We start from the raw sequence: 19,092 nt of genomic DNA, 5'->3' as shown, positions 1-19,092 counted from the left end.
AGCTCAATTTCGAGTCCATTAGCAAAAGGTCTGAATACTTCTGTAAATAAGGTGTTGTTTTTTATTTTAGATACATTTGCAAAAATTCTAAAAAGACGAGTTTTTGCGTGTAGATTTGTGGGAATTTGTTTTTTTAAATAAATTTTGAATAAGGCTGTAACGTAACAAAAAGTAAAAAAAAAAAACCATCAATGGGTCTGATTACTTCCTGAATGCACTGTATGCTTGAATCCCAAATAAATGGTAAAGATGATCTGATTTCAACATTTTAGACAGTGCCAGTGTCCAACTTTCCCATTCATTTGGGATTGGAGCATAAAGCGTGATCTACTTGAGATGGACATGGCGTCATATAGACTTAAAATGACAGGGCTGAAAACCTCAAACTTAAATTTTGGATATAACTAGGCTAGCCCTTTGTGTTTCATATGAAAAAGGGTAACTAGTGAGGGAGTTAGGCGTTGACACCCTTTTAACGTTCATGAAAACGTCGTCACTATAGTTATTACAGTATGTAGATAAGTTCAATATACAGTTGTGTGACAAAGAGACAAAAGTACCTTACGATGGTGAGTGGAAAGGGAGAGAATTAAATATATGATTACAGGGAAGAACTCTATAGAAATAACCTATTCCTTAATGATAGTTTTTTGCCTCAAAGAAAACAGATGCAGAAGACTTGGTCAGTGTTATGTTACATTGCTTGAAATAAAACAAAATGATCAATGTAGACAAGCTCTGCACCACACATTATCTTCTGAGAGTATGCTGGTTAAAGAGATTCTCCGGTACTTTTGGATACTTAACTGGTAGTTCTGAAAGTTGTGCTAACGAGAAAAAAAGTGGCCCCCAACAATTGTGTATTACATCACATATGTGCAGATATGTGCACCATGTCATTGATCTCTCTCTGCTGTAGGTGTACCATGTACATTTCGCTAGCTGGCGAGGGGCAGAAGCTCATTGGTTTTACTCAAATTGCTAGGGGGCAGGCCCAGGTGGGGGAAAATGCCACAGCATAGCATCCAAAAAAAGTGGCATTTAAACTAGGGATTGCGTAGCTAATTGAGGTAAGACAGTAATTCTCCTAATTAATTATGCATGTATGAACTACACATTGACACATCCAGCCCAAAGCTGGAGGTTTAAAAAAATACTTAGTAGTCGTCAAAGTTCCGGAGCATGTCTTTAAGGGAGGTGTCGGTTACCATTCTCTAGTAGATATACTTGATTTGTATGAATTCCTCAAGCATGATGATAGATTGTGCTAATTCCCACAGAAAAATATATTTTCCAAAGACCTCCTAGTATTTAATTTGTTTGATCATACGTGTCAAGTGCAAACACTTTTCATTGATTGAGAAATATAAATATTGATAACAACAGAGACCAGATAACACAGCACCTGGACACAAAGTCAAACAAAGGGCTTATGACAGCTGACAAGTGGGCAACAGTTGAGGGATTGGGGTATTGCAGTGTAAACATCTAAAGTGGTGCTGGCTCATGGTTATTTGCCAAATGAGATCGATCCACATATCACCAAATCACAATTTCTGTTGTCTCTTTTTTTTGTGTGGAAAAAAACAAATGGCACTTAGAAAAAAGGACAAAACATTGATAGCAAAACTAACACTGTGTGCTTAGGTGGCTTTAACATTAAATGTTTGTTTTTTTACTCTTCTCAAATGTAATATTCATATCCAATTTGATTGGATTAACACTATTATTGTCATTATTCGTATACATCTTATATTTTATTTTTTACAAAATAAAACGTTTGTTAAAAAAAAAAGTGACCAAGTTCAGTCCTTCCTCTCTAAATAAATGGAAAAACAATGAGTTCGTTATTGAACCGTTTCAGGTTGAAGGGTTTGCCAGAGCAGAACAGGATGCAGTATTTACAAGTGACAGGAAGTGACACAGCAAAAAAAGTTGGTCGTTGTAGCGTTCAAATTTCCTCACAATCATACCGTCAGCCGCATATGTACGGGTCGGGATTGATAAAGGACGCGAAAAAAAACTCAGTTGTTAAGGCCACACTGACCTTTGACCTAGAGTATTACACAAACCCAGAAAGAGAGAGGACATAGGAGTAGAATCCTATCTCTGCGGAGATAGCTGAAATGGTGTATTCTCTGGAGGAAATTAAGGCATTTTGAAAGAAACAAACATACAAACAAAACAGACATGAGAGTAACAAGTGTGTGGATTTGTATTTCTTTCCTGTGTTCTGCTAAGTGGTGGTGTAGTTGGTGTTAACAGGGATATTTAATATAAAAGGCACCAAGTTCTTCTAAAAACGTCTTTCTCCAGTCTCATGACCACCACAAGTCTCCCAGTCGCAGCAGCGAGCGTGAGACAAAAAGTTTATAATCCAAGCATTATTCCACAAAATCCTTCCTCGTCCAATCCATGGGCTTCCATTACACCAAGCAGTAAATTTGATTCTGGGTATGCATGTGTCCTTTTTTGATAGTCCAAACAAAGTAGAAGGGTAAAAACCACCTCAAAATGCATTCTGTCTCATATAAAGTGGAGGGAGCTGAGGCTTCCTGAAGAAAAAAGAAGAGGCTGTATTGGAGAGATATGTTGTCTCCTTCAGCCAGTAAGTCCCCCTTGGCAGGCTCCACAGCTCGACCTCCACTCCACAACCACAGCTGATATCGGATACAGTGAAAGGAATATACAGTATTTATATATATATATATATGCAAATATACATATCATATATGTTTGTGTGCTTCTTTGAACAGATTATTGAATAGACGCATGAGAATACCAAATGACAGACAAAATAGGAACAGAGGTACGCATGCTCTGAAAGGAAGAGCATTATTCATTGTTACAACCACATTGTTGTTCCGCTGTTGGGAACTTAGTGTGTATAGTATAATGCGGGTGTGTTTGAGTGTATTTGTGGCTGTTGAAATATTTTTGCTGCTTGTTGGCTTTTTCAGTTCTAATGTTCCTGAAAAGTATAAAGTATGACAAGAAATGTACAAAGCTTCTCGGGCCTCATAGCCGAGGTACCCTACTGGATCCACTGCCTTCTGCTTACAAAAAAAGATTGAAAGAAAAAAGCAAGACACAGGCTTCTCAAAAGGTCCCGCCTCTTCCTGCTTCTCCACCAATCACGCATATCTGCCGCTGGCCCCTTTAGGTCAGTGTGTGTGTTCCCGCCTCTCCTCTCCCACACACACACACACACACACACACACTTTAACAAACTCACCTCAGTGAGTTGGAAAGGGAGGCTAGCACAAGTCCATCAATCCTCAGAAAACGGAAAGAGGTGAGGCAAGGGCTGGAAAGAGGAGAGGATGACAGGAGAAGGCTAGTGCCGAAGGACGTGGAGACAAAGGTGTTGCACTGTCGTGACAACTCTCCGTTTCCTCCTACAAGACAGGCTCCTCTTCCATTGGCTCTTCTGTAGACCTGCAGGTACACCAAATAGGAAACAGCATGACAGACAGCCTCTTAGTCATGCCAAAATAAAAGCCCTTACCAACGAAGGTCGGGCAAAACGTATATGATAAGTATACACCTTAACAAGTCTCAGTAGAACTTTAGGCCCACAGCCTTGTGAATGAATCTGATGTCTTAAAAACAGCCATTCCAAAACCACATAAAATCCCCAAAAGAGTGAATGGTGCAGGTGTTTACCTGCTGGTCTCCGTGGAGACGGTGGAAGCGGCGGCCTGCTCAGTATCCACGGTAAGCGATGCCATGGCAGTGACCGTGTCGGCCTCGTCCTTCTCTCTCCGCTGGGCATCCATTAAGGACTGGCCCACCGTGGGAGCCAACCTTTGGAGAGAGCTCCAGTGTTTACCTGCAGGGAGAGAAAGATAAGGGAGAGAGAGAGTCGTGTCAGTTTTAAGGGTGACGTGATACACATGACAAACAACTAAGTGCATATGTGAAGATAAAACACAATGATCATTTTGATTTTAGCAAACTAACTCACTCTGTATCTCGATGACCCTCTCCAGAGAGGCAGCAGCTTTTGGACAGGGCTTCTGTTGCAGGACAGCCTGTGGCAGGGGGTCCAACTGACAGAGAGTGTGTGTAGAGGGTGAGAGAGTGTGATCGTGAGAAATCGACAGATTGGGATGTAAAAACAAAGAATTTCCTCTCTGAAGAATTACATCCATCTCTACCAAATGACATGTAGTGTATGTGACATCCCGCCACTTTCCCCTCCTATAGCAGATGATGTCATACCTCATCGCCGAGCAGGGCCGCCACGCAGGACTCGGAGGCATCACAGATGGCCGTGAGGTCGTGACCTCCTTCCAGCGCCAGGACCACACGTCCCCCCGCCAGCTTCATCAGCTGCTTGGTGAGGTGGCCGAAACCTGAGGATGGTTCAACACTGTACTGACCCTGTACTGAGTATAATCTGAGTAAATCATGAATTGATGTAAATAGGAGAGGTCTACACGGGAATTTTAGTTTTGTGCAGGTTTATGAAGTAAAGGCCCCATGATAGGAAATAATTGAGGTACTTCAATATTCCTATGGAATCTCTGGCTTTTCTTAAGTACTATTCTTCCAGCAGGGGGTAGTAGTGTATATACAATTAGCTGGAGGACCCTCTTATAAAAGCACACACTATGGCAAAGGCTTGGCAGAAAAACTGACACGTAAAAACGGAGTAATGTTCAACTTACATTTAGCAGTGACGTTGTATCCTCCCAGAGGGGACTGGTGGCCCTCCACGGCATCAAACCCAGCGGACACTAGGACCACGTCAGGGGAGAACTCGTTGGCTATAGGCATCACCACCGTCCTGTATAACAGACAAGATGGAGAACGACATTTTAATTTCATACGTTTCCAGACCATCTGCAAGAACTAAGCAGCGTGCAAATTGCTAAATAAGCAGAGCCTGTTCATATGAATGAAAGATCAGTGCCAATGTTGCTGCTCGTTCAGCTAATGACCAACAACAGACTTCACCTGAAGGCAGTCAGGTACTCCACGTCACCCATGGGCGGTTCTACGCCCCCTGTCCAAGCGATGTTTGTGTTGAAGCCAACACCAGGTCCAACCCCCACCTCTTCAGGAGCCCCGCTGCCAGGGAAGAAGTTTCCATCGTCGTAGCGATGCATGGAAATGTAAAGTACGTTGGGGTCGTTGTAAAAAGCCTGCTGTGTCCCGTTACCATGGTGAATATCCTGGACACAGAGAATGGATATGTGAATAATAATACATGACCAGCATTGATCACATAACGTATGGTATATGTTTTGGTATCATGACAACACTAGCACATACAGGGCCTCGCTAACATGCGACAAACTAACCCAGTCCACGATGAGGATCTTGCTCACTCCTAGTTTCTGCTGTAGCAGCTTGGCTGTGATGGCCACTGAGTTGAAGAAGCAAAAGCCCCTGCAGACAAAAGACACACAAAATAAGTCCATTTTTCTTTTAATCAGCAGAAAACAGGGAGATTGTTTAAGGCCACTGCCCAGTAGCTACTCAAAAGGGACGCTTGTACCAATTATTGTATCAACCATCGCACACGCCATGTCTCTATGGAACTGAAACCAACTCACTTGAAGCCCCCTAGCCACTCCCCTGCCCTACCCATGATTCCCTGGGTGTACTCACATGGCAGTGGATTCCTCAGCGTGATGGCCTGGTGGACGCACCACGGCAAAACCGTTCTGAAATGGAGAGAGAGAGAAACAGTTTGTGATAAAATGTTGAGTAGGCCTATCCATCAACAAAATCAAGTGATTAAGTGCTTATTGATCAGGGTACTACTGGTGTCCACCCATGAACAAACCCACAGGGTATATTACATGATTATTACATATTGTTCATTTTAAGTTAAGGTGAAAGGTTGCCCCTGACAACTTTCAAATCAAACAGTAGTGGAACGGAGAGAGGCAGGTAATGTTACCTTCAGTTCCCCGGCGGCCACTTTGAAAGCCAGCTCGATGACGCAGCCAACAGCCATTCGGACAGCGCCCGAGGAGTGCATCTCGTTCCACACAGTGTCACTGTCCACCTGCAGAGGGCAATAGAGAACACACTCATCCCCACCCTGCTACTGTTCTTTTAACACTGATAACACAATGACACTGCTGTAGGTGATGTAATGCAATGCTCAGCTTTGTGCTGCTTATGTTGAACGAATATCCTACAATTAAACTGCATGACATTTTCTGATACTGTATTATTATCGAATCGCTACCTCTAAATAAAATATAACTGTAACTCCATTATAAATGGACGGATGGATAGATGGAACACTCACCCCAATGCCTCCACAGGGCAACACAGCATACATCTTCTGACTGATTGGACCTTAAGGAGCCAATCAGGGAGCAAAGGTTAGGTTGTGGTTTAAACAAGTTAAACACTATTTAGCCATATTTCAACATTTTATCACACACACACACCTTTTATCCTTCCTAGCAGGGAGTTCTTTTCCCAAGATGCTCGGGATACAGTGCATTCGGAAAGTATTCAGACCCCTCGACTTTTTCAACATTTTGTTAAAGCCTTATTCTAAAATTGATTAAATTATTTTTCCCCCCTTTATCAAGCTACACACAGTACCCCATAATGACAAAGCAAAAACGTTTATTTTTGAAAATGTATTTTTAAAAAAACCTGAAAAATCACGTTTACATAAGTATTCAAACCCTTTACTTAGTACTTAGTTGAAGCACCTTTGGTACACCTGTACTTGGGGAGTTTCTCCCATTCTTCTCTGCAGATCCTCACAAGCTGTCAGGTTGGATGGGGAGCGTCGCTGCACAGCTATTTTCAGGTCTCTCCAGAGATGTTCGATTGGGTTCTAGTCCGGGCTCTGGCTGGGCCACTCAAGGACATTCGGAGACTTGTCCCAAAGTCACTGCTACGTTATCTTGGCTGTGTGCTTAGGGTCGTTGTCCTGTTGGAAGGTGAACCATCACCCCAGTCTGAGATCCTGAGCAGGTTTTCATCAAGGATCTCTCTGTACTTCGCTCCATTCATCATGTGCCTTTTACTGAGGAGTGGCTTCAGTCTGGCCTCTCCACCACAAAGGCCTGATTGGTGGAGTGCTGCAGAGATGATCGTCCTTCTGGAAGTTTCGCCCATCTCTACAGAGATGCAGCACTCTGGAGCTCTGTCAGAGTGACCATCGGGTTCTTGGTCACCTCCCTGATCAAGGCTCTTCTCCGCCGATTGCTCAGTTTGGCCGGGCGGCCAGCTCTAGAAAGAGTCTTGGCGGTTCCAAACTTCTTCCATTTAAGAATGATGCAGGCCACTGTTTTCTTGGGGACCTTCAATGCTGCAGACATTTTTTAGTACCCTTCCCCAGATCTGTGCCTCGACACAATCCTCTCTTGGAGCTCCACAGACAATTCCTTCGACCTCATGGCTTGGTTTTTGCTGACATGCACTGTCAAATATGGGACCTTATATAGACAGGTGTGTGCCTTTCCAAATCATGTCCAATCAATTGAATTTACCACAGGTGGACTCCAATGAAGTTGTAGAAACATCTCAAGGATGATCAATGGAAACATGATGCACCTGACCTCAATTGAGTCTCATAGCAAGGGGTCTGAATACTTACCCTGTTTACGTATCTTTTTTTAAATACATTTGCAAAAATGTCATTATGGAGTATTGTGTGTAGATTGATGAGGAAAAGCTTTTAAAATCCATTTTAGAATACGGCTGTAACATAGCATAATGTGGAATAAGTCAAGGGGTCTGAATACTTTCCGAATGCACTGTATAATTGTTTTTTTTACTATCGATGTCTGCAAGTCCTGTTCTGCTCAGCACCACACAGAGTGAACTCACTTTGAAGTGTGTGTGTGTGTGTAGTCGACGGCTCAGTCGCTGCAGTGCTGTTTTGCAGCTGATCCAGTCACACACACCCCCCTCCTCCTCTTCTATGAGACCCAGCCTAGCTATGAGTCCCAGCCTAGCTATGAGTCACCCAGGCGGGGGTGGACGGGCGTCTGGGGCCCTTTCCCCTCGACCAGCAGGTCTAAAAATACCCCCCTGCGCCTGTCAGGGGAGCTAAGCCTTCGAACAATCCACCTGACTGCGTGTGAGTGTGTGGGTGGATGGAGGGGAGAGGGGCAGTCACTACTTTCAAGGATGCTTGGGGCAAATATTGTTTCCACCATTCGAGCAAAATGGCTAGGGAAACACACATGCATGCGTTCACACACACACACACACACACACATCTGAGGAGTAAAGACATGAAGAGATGAGGTTAGGCACCTAAGAGCTTCTTGCTGTCTAGTTTCTGTCTGTTGAGGGGACTGGTGCCGTACAGCAGGGTGTGGTATTCTGAATGCACAGTCTGGATCTCGTCCAACGTGGCCTTCCTCCCCCGAATCCTCTGTACACGGTAAAGGAAAACACAATACATCAATTTCATTCAGGGTTATGTTGTATTGCTAATTGGGAAGTGACTTTTAAAATGAACTTGAACTAATAATGGATAAAGCTCATTTTCATCTCCACATATAGCTGCCACTCTTGTTTAAGTTACTGAGAAGAAATTCTCTTTGGAAATATGGAACGGAGCTGGTCGCCATTCTAGCTGTAGTGTGCAGGGAGCCCTCACCTCACAGCGGCCCAGCAGCCCAGTCTCCTGCAGCCGGGACCACACACTCTGGATGCGGCCGGCGTGCTCTGGGTGGATGTGGGTGTTCCCACACATACACTGGTGCTTCAGCATAAAGGTGTCGTACACCAACCCTGAGAAGGAGATGATAGGAGAGGCAGAGAGAGGGAGAGAGAGAGAGAGAGAGCAAGAGAATGGAAAGAAAGGAATGGCGTGAGTGAGATGGAGAGAGAGAAAGATAAGGGAAAGAAAAAGAGAAAGATGGAAAGAAGGAGAAAATGTAGCTTTTCAAGGCAGGGTAGGAAGAAGACCAACTTCTCTCAGAACAAATGGTGACCACACCGTTCATAACCCCATTACCCAGCAGGTCAGAGCATGCACGTAACCATGTCTATTTAAAGCTTATTTCCTGCAATTCTACACATTTTGCTATTGGTTGCAAAGACAATTTCAGTTTTAAAGCAATTTTTTGGGCAATTCTATACATTTTGCCATGTCTAATGAGTATTCGTGATATTTAAGTGACTAAAAAAAGTACAATAATATCTATGGGCTAAAAATACGAAATAAAAAAACGTTAGCTGACATGGGCTACTGCATCTGGACATTTCTGACAAGTTAGAAATAGCTCTCTAAGGTATACAATGACTGACATGACAAGAGGAAAACTGATGATACTCTACCCAATTTAGAAATTGCGCCTTGTGCATTCTACTATTACACATTTCAAGAGTAAGTTGAAAGCCGGACTGAGTACCTGTCGACCCCTCGCCCCACAGTTTGGGAACCACTGACTTAGTCAACACGTCCTATTCTGCAGGGCCAATTGACCATGGACTGGCTAGGGGAGTGTTTGTTTTCTGAAAGTGTCTTTTCTAAGGCCAATGGCTTTCATTAGAGTTTAATGGGGATTCATTGCTAAAGCTCTACTATCTACCACTATGACAAAAAGAGATTCAGATCGATAACTAAGTTGAGGCAGTTTCTTTCATAATTGTTCAATGGGTCCTGATCATCTCACTTTGAATGTCATCAGTTCCAAAAACCAAAGAAGCGTACCTGTAGTGAAGAGGTGCTTGATGGGGACCTCACCCATGGGAGCCCCCTTGATGCTGGCAGTGGCAGGGGAGGACTGGGCCCTTCCCAGAGGTCTGTGGGGCATGCCCGAAATGGACAGGGACGCCTGGAACACATTGAGCTGTTGCAGGTGATGCTGGTTGGAAAATCGGGGACAAAATAACAGAGACATTTTGAATACCAACTAAAGCTTTGGATAATGTCTTTCATCATGAGACACTGCCGGGACTTCAGTGTGAGGAAATGGACTTAGTAAATAAAATCAGCTCTGTGGCTTTCATTGTTTACATCAGATAGAAATACTGCAACCTTGAGAGAGAAGTGACATTTCACAATAGCTGCAACCTGAATCTGCCACCTCAGGCCAATGGAACGAGGGGAAAATGGGAGGGAGGTGGAGCTAAATTAAGCCTGTTATAGACTAAATATGGGCCCTGGGTAGAAACCCAAAGGCAAACACGTATCCCCATACGAGCCTCAAAAGGCAGGGCAGGACAAGGACCGAGCCTTCCCAACAGCCAAAAGACTACTCTGACAATTCCCCAGCTGTAAACAGTGGCTGAGCTAACGGGGCTCTGCTTTCTGTCAATGGGAGAAGCACTACACATCCAGACAGGAGCTGTGTGAGCTCTAGGAAAAAACTAATGCGACAGATGCTCCTAACAGAGATCAAATGACAAGGTTCACGGTTCTTATGCATCTTTTTTTAACTACGGACGGTTTGTTTCAAGACCTTGAGATGGGAGCCGAGTTTACGCTCGCGGACGCACACACACAGGTCCGGGAGGCCCACACCTTGCTAACACCTTTTTAAAACGAGAGATCCTAAGGCAATGCGGGCTCTCTTATGCGTCTCTCTCACTGTCTTTTCTATTACCATTGCACAGGGCGGCTCAGATCCATTTGTATTCAAGGCACCACAGCAGACAAGTAGAGCAGAGTCAGAGGGAGAAAAAAAAAAGTTCCGCGGGGAGGCGGTGTGTGTGCAGGGAGGGGGGGGGGCCCTTCCGTGTCCCTGACTCGAATGCCAAAATAGGTTTTTAAGGATGTCGTCTCTACAGAATGACTGCATACACCCCTGCTCCCTCCCTCCCTATGCCCCCCATACCCTAAAAACTCCTCTATCCCCCTAGCGCATCACAACAGAAATAGTACTGCAGCAGCCTAGCTCCCTGGTGGGTGTTGAATTGGTGTAAAGTGCAAGGGGAAAAAGGGGGGAGAATGGGGGAGAAAAGGGCTGGTATGGTGAAGAGATGGGGGGGGAGAAGGGTGAGGGTGGGAGGGAGAGGGGAATGATTCACCAAGGAGAGATGAGTCACAGATGAGTCCATTCACTGAAATGAGAAAAAAGCAGCAAGGGCAGGGGAGGGAGGGTGTGTGAGCGCACGTTGAGGGGGAGAAGACGCAGACTGAATTCTGATGCTTTTCTCTCCTCTGATATTTTTTCTCAATGGTGTGTGGGAGTAGGAGAGAGGTTTATTTTATAATCTCCCTCGCTGCATTGGATCTTCCTCCCTCCAACGCACAAACAGCATTTCTTAGAGGAACGTGACCACAAAACATGTCCATTCTTTTCCCCTCTTTAACCTTACGTATTAATTGCTGTCAATTACCATAATTTAGAGCCAAATATGAAAACCAACAGCAAAATAGCCAACTGTGGCCGTTTACTGTATATTATAATGTTTAGGTCCTCAAAAGAGTGAGAGGCGCTGATGAGTATCCAAATGCATGTCATCAACTACTGAGTAGAGTAGCTCTCTGTCTCGGCCAATGACAGCTAAACCCAAATTCAATCCATCTTGGTTACCTGTAGTAATTCACACATATTTTTTTTTAAATAGGCCACTTGCCCTTTTGCAACTTTTGTTTAACAACTTCTAACTGGAGCCGCTTATCCTCTTGGTAATTTGTGAAAGAACTGCAGGCGATTCATTCTCGAGAGCTTGTTCCTTTATTTCCTGCTAAGTGCAATGGATGACTCACAGGTGGGTGGGAATTAAGGCTCTCGCTCTTCTGTAAGGAGCTATGACGATGATGCCTCGCACAGCGCAGCCACTTTGCCCTCCGAGAGGGGATACCCTTTTCTAAATCACCAGGCCCCCGCAAAATTCAACCCACCACTCGAACTGGGTGTGAACGCCAATCTATGTAGCCACATCGCTAATGATGACGTTCCTACCTTTTCAACTGCATAGCCTTTGCTACCGATCTTTTGGTAGGTAATTTCTGCAATCTACACCCCTCCCTGGAGTGATTGGTCATTCTAGACAGTTTCAAGTCATAAATGGCCCATTATAAGAGGTACAATGACGAATTAAGTCACTAGGCTAGTAATCACAGACAGACGTCACTGGAACAGATTTGGAAAGTTCAGCAACGAATGGGGTCTGAATATATTTACTACACTGTTAGGAGCAAGTAACAAGCATTTCGCTGCACCCGCTATAACACCAATAAACTTTGATTTGATTTCAGCAGAATTAATCATAGTACAGGGTAAGACAATAAAACTCATGGTTTATAAATAAACAATTTGCACCTCTTATTGGCTCTCTGATTTTCTTACAGAAAGTCATCTTAATTAGTGTTAAACTTGCAAGGCAATACATTTACTTTTTCTCTATCAAAGTAAAATTAAATACAAAATGTTTTTAAAAAAAAATTATGTATTTACTTGGCCGTAAGGTACGCCCTCCTCATCACACTCCCTCAGCTCGATTGCCTCGTCTTCATCATCCTCTTCCTCCAGGTCGCTCTCTGTGCTCTCGCCCTTCAGGGGGGTAAGCAGGCGTTCTGAAGGGGGCGACGTCTCCCCTGACTCTTCCTTCTGGAGCCTCTGCTCCTGAGGACGCCCCTCCCCCAGACGCTCAGACCCCGCCCATTCCTCCTGCATCTCCTGCGTCTCTGTGAGCTCCTCCTCCGTCTCCTCGGGGTGGGTGGGCGGTTGGCGAGGAAGCTCCACCCCTTTTGACAGAATCTGGTGTGGATGACAGATAGACACTGCTAACTCTTCCTGCCACATGTACAGTATACTACACCCCCCAGTCCAGTCCAAGCAAATGGCATACAATACTTTTTTACCGGCAAACACAATCATAAGCTCTAATACTGTAGTGTTTCTTGTGGTGCCCCCTACCTTGTTGAGCTGGTACTGCTTCTGCTTCTCCAGGAAGTGCTGGTGCTGCTGCTGCATGACGAGCTGCTGCAGAGCCTGGGGGCTCTGGGGGAGGGGTGCAGACTGTGTGCGGCTCAGGGGCCGGTGGCGTGGTAGCTTGTTCACCGTGCGCATACTGTTGGACACCCGCTCCCCCGTCACCAACGGCGACTGACCGTACATGGGGACTGGAGGGAGGAAGAGTCAGCGAGATGTGTTTCAGAAGAGGCAGTATGTATTTATCTATATTTACCTGCAAGTAGGACGCTCTGCTGGCAGGGATATAAGAGTATAAATATATGTTGGTAGATGTACCTGAGAGGAGGGCACTCTGCTGGCAGGGATATAAGAGTATAAATATATGTTGGTAGATGTACCTGAGAGGAGGGCACTCTGCTGGCAGGGATATAAGAGTATAAATATATGTTGGTAGATGTACCTGAGAGGAGGGCACTCTGCTGGCAGGGATATAAGAGTATAAATATATGTTGGTAGATGTACCTGAGAGGAGGGCACTCTGCTGGCGGGCCTGCTCCAGCAGGAGGACGTGTTGCAGTAGGGAGGAGTGACTGCTGTGGCTGTTGGGGGCCTGGGTGGAGTCCAAGTCGTGTTGCATCCCAGGTGGCAGGCATGATGCCGGCAGGGACGAGGTGCTGACAAACTTGCCCGTCAGAGCCCCACCCTGACGCATGGTCTGGATGGCCTGCCTCTCCGCCTCCTGCAACAGCTTCTGATTGGCCTGAGGATGAAAGGGGGGTTAACTAAGTCAGAATGTCTACATCAGAGGACAACTCTGGTTCAGGGGAGTGTGTGCTGATTTCTATTTGACCTCAACTCAGTGGGATGGAACAGGTTCAGGCAGTTTTTTTACGAGTACTTGAAAAAAACTTAAGAAGCTATTTTTAGAACACAAGGCTGGGAAAAAATGTGCACATCTATCTTTATGCCAACAGTGACGGGTTCTAACTTCTAAACTTGAAATATTGTTAATCATCAAGTATCTTATGGAAAGGAGAAGGGCCACAGTCTGGTTGTTACAGCAGACGTTAATGGTCATCTGTAGGAGGAATGTATATGGTGTAGTCAATTAAGGTTAGATATGAGCTAGGGGCTTGGAATGTACTGAGTTAAGGAAAGGCAATCACGTGGTTGTGGTCACTGGTAAGGGTGGAGAGCTGTGGATTAGTGAGGAATGGGGGCCGAGGTCAGGTCAGGGAGAAGGAACAGTTTATTACCCACATCACTTAACTTCCTGCCTAGCAATAAATATGTCATGTTTAGAGGGAAGGAGGAGACCTCACCTAAATTGGGGGGTGTGGTGCGTCTGTTCAGCTGTCTGACTCGTTGGGTGAATAAACTTGGTTTGAGCTCATCATAGTTGTCCGTGAGTTTATTTACTCTGTTTAATTAGAACCTAAACAGCAGCTATGGCTAATTTATTATAACCATTACAGATAATAAATCCTAATTGCCTCACACATACATACAAACATACAGTTGAAGTCATTAAAACTTGTTTTTCAACCACTCCACACATTTCTTGAGAACAAACTATAGTTTCGGCAAGTCGGTTAGGACATCTACTTTGTGCATGACAAGTAATTTTTCTAGCAATTGTTTACAGAGATTATTTCACTATCACAATTCCATTGGGTCAGAAGTTTACATCCACTAAGTTGACTGTGTCTTTAAACAGCTTGGAAAATTACAGAAAATAATGCCATGGTTTTAGAAGCTTCTGATAGGCTAATTGATATCATTTGAGTCAATTGGAGGTGTACCTGTGGATGTATTTCAAGGCCTACCTTCAAACTCAGTGCCTCTTTGCTTGACATCATGGGAAAATCAAAAGAAATCAGCCAAGACCTCAGAAAATTATTTTTAGACCTCCACAAGTCTGGTTCATCCTTGGGAGCAATTTCCAAACGCCTGAAAGTGCCACGTTCATCTGTACAAACAATAGTACGCAAGTGTAAACACCATGGGACCACGCAGCCGTCATACCGCTCAGGAAGGAGACGCGTTCTGTCTCCTAGGGATGAACGTACTTTGGTGCGAAAAGTGCAAATCAATCCCAGAACAACAGCAAAGGACCTTGTGAAGATGCTGGAGGAAACGGTACAAAAGTATCTATATCCACAGTAAAACGAGTCCTATATCGACATAACCTGAAAGGCCGCTCAGCAAGAAAGAAGCCACTGCTCCAAAACCGCCATAAAAAAGCTAGACTACTGTTTGCAACTGCACATGGGGACAAAGATCGTACTTTTTGGAGAAAGGTCCTCTGGTCTGATGAAACAAAAATAGAACCGTTTGGCCATAATGATCCTCGTTACGTTTGGAGGAAAGGGGGGGGGGCTTGCATGCCGAAGAACACCATCCCAACCGTGAAGCACGGGGGTGGCAGCATCATGTTGTGGGGGGTGCTTTCCTGCAGGAGGGACTGGTGCACTTCACAAAATAGATGGCATCATGAGGCAGGAAAATTGTGGATATATTGAAGCAATATCTCAAGACATCAGTCAGGAAGTTAAAGCTTGGTCCCAAATGGACAATGACCTCAAGCATTCTTCCAAAGTTGTGGCAAAATGGCTTAAGGACAACAAAGTCAAGGTATTGGAGTGGCCATCACAAAGCCCTGACCTCAATCCTATAGAAAATTTGTGGACAGAACTGAAAAAGCGTGTGCGAGCAAGGAGGCCTACAAACCTGACTCAGTTACACCAGCTCTGTCAGGAGGAATGGGCCAAAATACACCCAACTTATTGTGGGAATTTTTACTAGGATTAAATGTCAGGAATTGTGAAACTGAGTTTAAATGTATTTGGCTAAGGTTTATGTAAACTTCCCACTTCAACTGTGTGTGTATTTTTCTTTTCTTCAGACAAAAAAAAGTGCTATTTAAAGTTAATTTATTGAAACTGTAATATCAACTGGTTATATCGTGGAACACAATCTTCAAAAAGGCAGCAACCTCAGCAGTGGCGCTTGCTTGTAGAAGCCTATGTCTGTGCAATGGCAAAGCATTGTTTTGTTAATTTAGCAGGCAAAATGCTCTTATTTCCCAAACCCTTATCACAAATCAAGAGACCTATTTTACTGTAAAAAAAATTTAAAAAAAAAAAAAAACACGTAAAATAACAAGAATATTTTTCCAAATAAAAAAAGTGACACGCATCTCACGTCTAGAACAGTTATTCTCAGAGTGATCATTTGAAACGGGGCTCAATTTGGTGAGGTGAAATAATTTCAGGGTTACAAACCAAAATCGGTCTTTTCGATATACAGACATTCAGCCTGTTCTTTGGAATTTTCCAAATGGATTAACAATTCCACATTGAACACTGCATGGGAATGAATTACAGCCATGACATCTGTTTGGTGAGTAGGCTAAATGATTCTGATAACTGTTTAGGGGGGCTATAGCCTAGGCATAATGATTCTGATAACTGTTTAGGGGGGCTATAGCCTAGGCTTAATGATTCTGATAAATGTTTAGGGGGCTATAGCCTAGGCATAATGATTCTGATAACTGTTTAGGGGGGCTATAGCCTAGGGTTAATGATTCTGATAACTGTTTAGGGGGGCTATAGCCTAGGCTAACCAATTCTAAATGGCACTAGTAGTTCACAAAGTAGCATAAGTGGAAAATAGACAGGACACAATCTTTCCAAAACTGCAGCGCTCGTTGTTGGAACATATTTCCCTACTTCAGCCAAGCAGTCCATTAAGAATGTGTGATAAAACTGTCGTCATTTGGCAAGGAATGAAGCTTGTGTATCCCATCAGTTAGATACGTTTTTAATAGGCGTTTGTTTCTGTAGGCCTAACGGGAGCTTGTGTGTGCACTCAGCACATGTGTAGAGGGAGGGGATGAAACGCAATTGAGCGAGTGAGACACGGAAGGGAAAGGGAATTTATGGAGAAGAACGGTGTGATGCTTGGCTTGGTTTTCTTTTTGTTGTGCCTCGCAAATGCACATATACAAATTGAACTCTAGAGTCAAAGCAAATTAATGTTGTCTTCAAGACAACATTTTGATCTCTGGTTAAAGATGGAGTTTTTACATCCGTTCGAGTACTCATGCCTATCCCTAGTTTGTGGTGTTCAGAATTTCAGTCTAGTACTCACGGTGAGGTGCGAGTTGGCTGGCAGGCCCAGGGAGATGTTGGGCAGCGAGGGGGATGTGTAGAGGCTCAGCGGACTGACTGTCCCATCGGCGTTAAGGGTCTGGTGGAGGGACCGCAGCTGCTGCACAGAAAAGAGGGAGGAAAAAGTGATTGAGTGAGAGAGAGCGTGTGAGAGGGAAAGGGCGAGAGCGAACAGAAGAGGAGCAAGGGAGACAACCAGCGGTGGTGTTTTCCAGCGAGGGAGAGAGACAGAGTGAAGTCTTCCAGCTCACTAAAACATCCCATCAGTGCATGTATATTTAATCTACCCTAGCAACAACTAGAGAGAGGAAGAAAGGAATCCATCTTGTGTTCTATCTGACCCTCTGCAGTATAAACAGATAGGACAGGAGCTCTAACCAGTGTGACTCATTCTTTCAGCTCGCACAACATATTTCTCTCCAGAGGCCGCCGAGGCTTCCAGTTCCCTTTGAACAAACGGCTGTTATTTAATGTTTGTGCAGGTGTGCTAGCTAGTACCATTTCAGGAGCTTTTGTAACTTGCCATTTAGACTTCACCTGGCCAACACTGTATAGAAACCCCACATACTGTAGGCTGTGTCCCAAATCTGTCTTGCCTACTACTTACTAAAAATACATACTGTTTACTAATGGTACTACATACAATTTAGAATGTACGCTTTAGTAAAAACGAATGCCATAAGCAACGAATATCAGCATACTAATCATCCATTATGAGAAGGCATCATCTAATGTGCAATCGCGCTTGTTCCCTGACAGTTCATCTTTGTAGGCCATATTCTGATTATCAGCTGTTGTCAAACACACGTGAACGCAAAAAGACGATACTCTTCCTCAATAGTGTGCAGCGATTTCTACTCGACGAAAAGCCGAAATTAGTATTACATCCTAGAATTTAAAGCATAATACATTTTTGAAATTTCACATCCCAAACAAGGTGTTGATCCATGGCAAACTGCCCTATTTGTTGTTAAAACAATGTCACGCTCTCCTTTTTGTGTGCGTCTGACCATTTATCAGTCCGGATCTTCTGGGGCGGCGATGACGCAATAACGTTCTTGATGGGGGTGGCTATTTTGGAAAGTTGCACACAGCAGGCTAACAAGGCACTTATGTCATCAGCGGTCGACTGTTTCTCCGCTTCGAGAGAATGGCAGTAATCAAGTATTTTCAAGGAGGGAGGGTAGGGAAAATAAATGGTCTCGGAGATTGACTAATGCTTTTTATTTTTGTTGCCCTACTTTTGGAGAGAAGAGAGAGGAAGTATTTTGGGGTGTTATAAAATGGCAGGGGGAAGATGGCTGTAAATTGAGTATTGAGAGAGCTGTCTAAATGAGAGGACAAATGCTCATTTGAATTCAAATCATCAATCCTGTTCTACCAAATACAAAACACATTTATCCATTAAAACATAGGTCTTCTAAAACAGATATTTAAAGAGGTAGATATGGGAGTAAGACAGAGTACCTGAGGGCTATAGTGTTCCAGCTACAGCTATTCTGGAAGTAGCCTGACTACCAGGAAAAACTCAAGTCCCAGGGACAAGAACTGGTAGTTCTGATCAGTGAACTGACAGTATGTTCTGCAATGAAATAGCTAAGGCAGCTAGGCCTATATTTATCTTGTCTTACAAAATGAACAATGGATCAGGCTTTATTTTCAAAATGGAGGATAGCAGTCATTCAGAACGCTATGGCTAGCTCTCTCCCTCCTACATCCCCTCGTCATCGCTTTCTCTCCCAAGGTTAAGATGTTCCTGAGGCCACTTGATGCTCAGTGTGCATCAGACCAACCCCCCCCCCCAGTCTACCAAAGCTTATTTTCAGGCCTTATTCACTGCAGTCAGCCGCCATCCTCTCACCCTAGTTTACAATACAGCCAAGCACAATGACCATACAAGCATTAAGAATAAGCTACTATTAGCCCTAAAGAACACAGTCTACCTAGTCATGTAACACATCTCATAAGTCCCCATTGCATTTGATCTAGAACTAACAGCAGGGTTGATAAATACTAAACCAAGTCACCAGGTAGCCTAGTGGTTAGAGAGTTCAGCCAGTAACCGAAAGATTGAATCCCCGAGCTGACAAGGTTTTAATCTGTCGTTCTGC

At 44.1% G+C, this 19,092-nt stretch overlaps 1 protein-coding gene across 9 annotated transcripts in view; it reads right to left on the bottom strand.

Annotated features, from left to right (window-relative positions):
* Positions 1-683: 683 nt before the first annotated feature.
* Positions 684-19,092, bottom strand: part of LOC115199800 (histone deacetylase 5) — a 75,556-nt gene continuing 57,147 nt past the window's right edge. For 5 of the 9 annotated variants that reach the window (XM_029762301.1, XM_029762319.1, XM_029762311.1 and 2 more), the window contains 17 exons: positions 16,962-17,081; positions 13,332-13,569; positions 12,813-13,018; positions 12,351-12,653; positions 9,656-9,809; positions 8,597-8,730; positions 8,248-8,368; positions 6,272-6,321; positions 5,915-6,022; positions 5,620-5,675; positions 5,310-5,397; positions 4,963-5,180; positions 4,674-4,792; positions 4,225-4,358; positions 3,968-4,052; positions 3,667-3,832; positions 684-3,438 (listed from right to left, as the gene is read on the bottom strand). In XM_029762301.1, coding sequence (XP_029618161.1) covers positions 3,399-3,438; positions 3,667-3,832; positions 3,968-4,052; positions 4,225-4,358; positions 4,674-4,792; positions 4,963-5,180; positions 5,310-5,397; positions 5,620-5,675; positions 5,915-6,022; positions 6,272-6,321; positions 8,248-8,368; positions 8,597-8,730; positions 9,656-9,809; positions 12,351-12,653; positions 12,813-13,018; positions 13,332-13,569; positions 16,962-17,081 — 2,340 coding nt within the window. In that variant the 3' untranslated portion in view covers positions 684-3,398. The remainder of the gene's footprint in view (positions 3,439-3,666; positions 3,833-3,967; positions 4,053-4,224; positions 4,359-4,673; positions 4,793-4,962; positions 5,181-5,309; positions 5,398-5,619; positions 5,676-5,914; positions 6,023-6,271; positions 6,322-8,247; positions 8,369-8,596; positions 8,731-9,655; positions 9,810-12,350; positions 12,654-12,812; positions 13,019-13,331; positions 13,570-16,961; positions 17,082-19,092) is intronic. The other 4 variants (XM_029762263.1, XM_029762281.1, XR_003879416.1 and 1 more) reach the window with 3 other exon arrangements.

Source organism: Salmo trutta, chromosome 1 (genome assembly GCF_901001165.1).
Source record: "Salmo trutta chromosome 1, fSalTru1.1, whole genome shotgun sequence".
Classification (NCBI taxonomy): domain Eukaryota; kingdom Metazoa; phylum Chordata; class Actinopteri; order Salmoniformes; family Salmonidae; genus Salmo; species Salmo trutta.
This window is presented reverse-complemented; position numbering and strand designations above follow the sequence as displayed.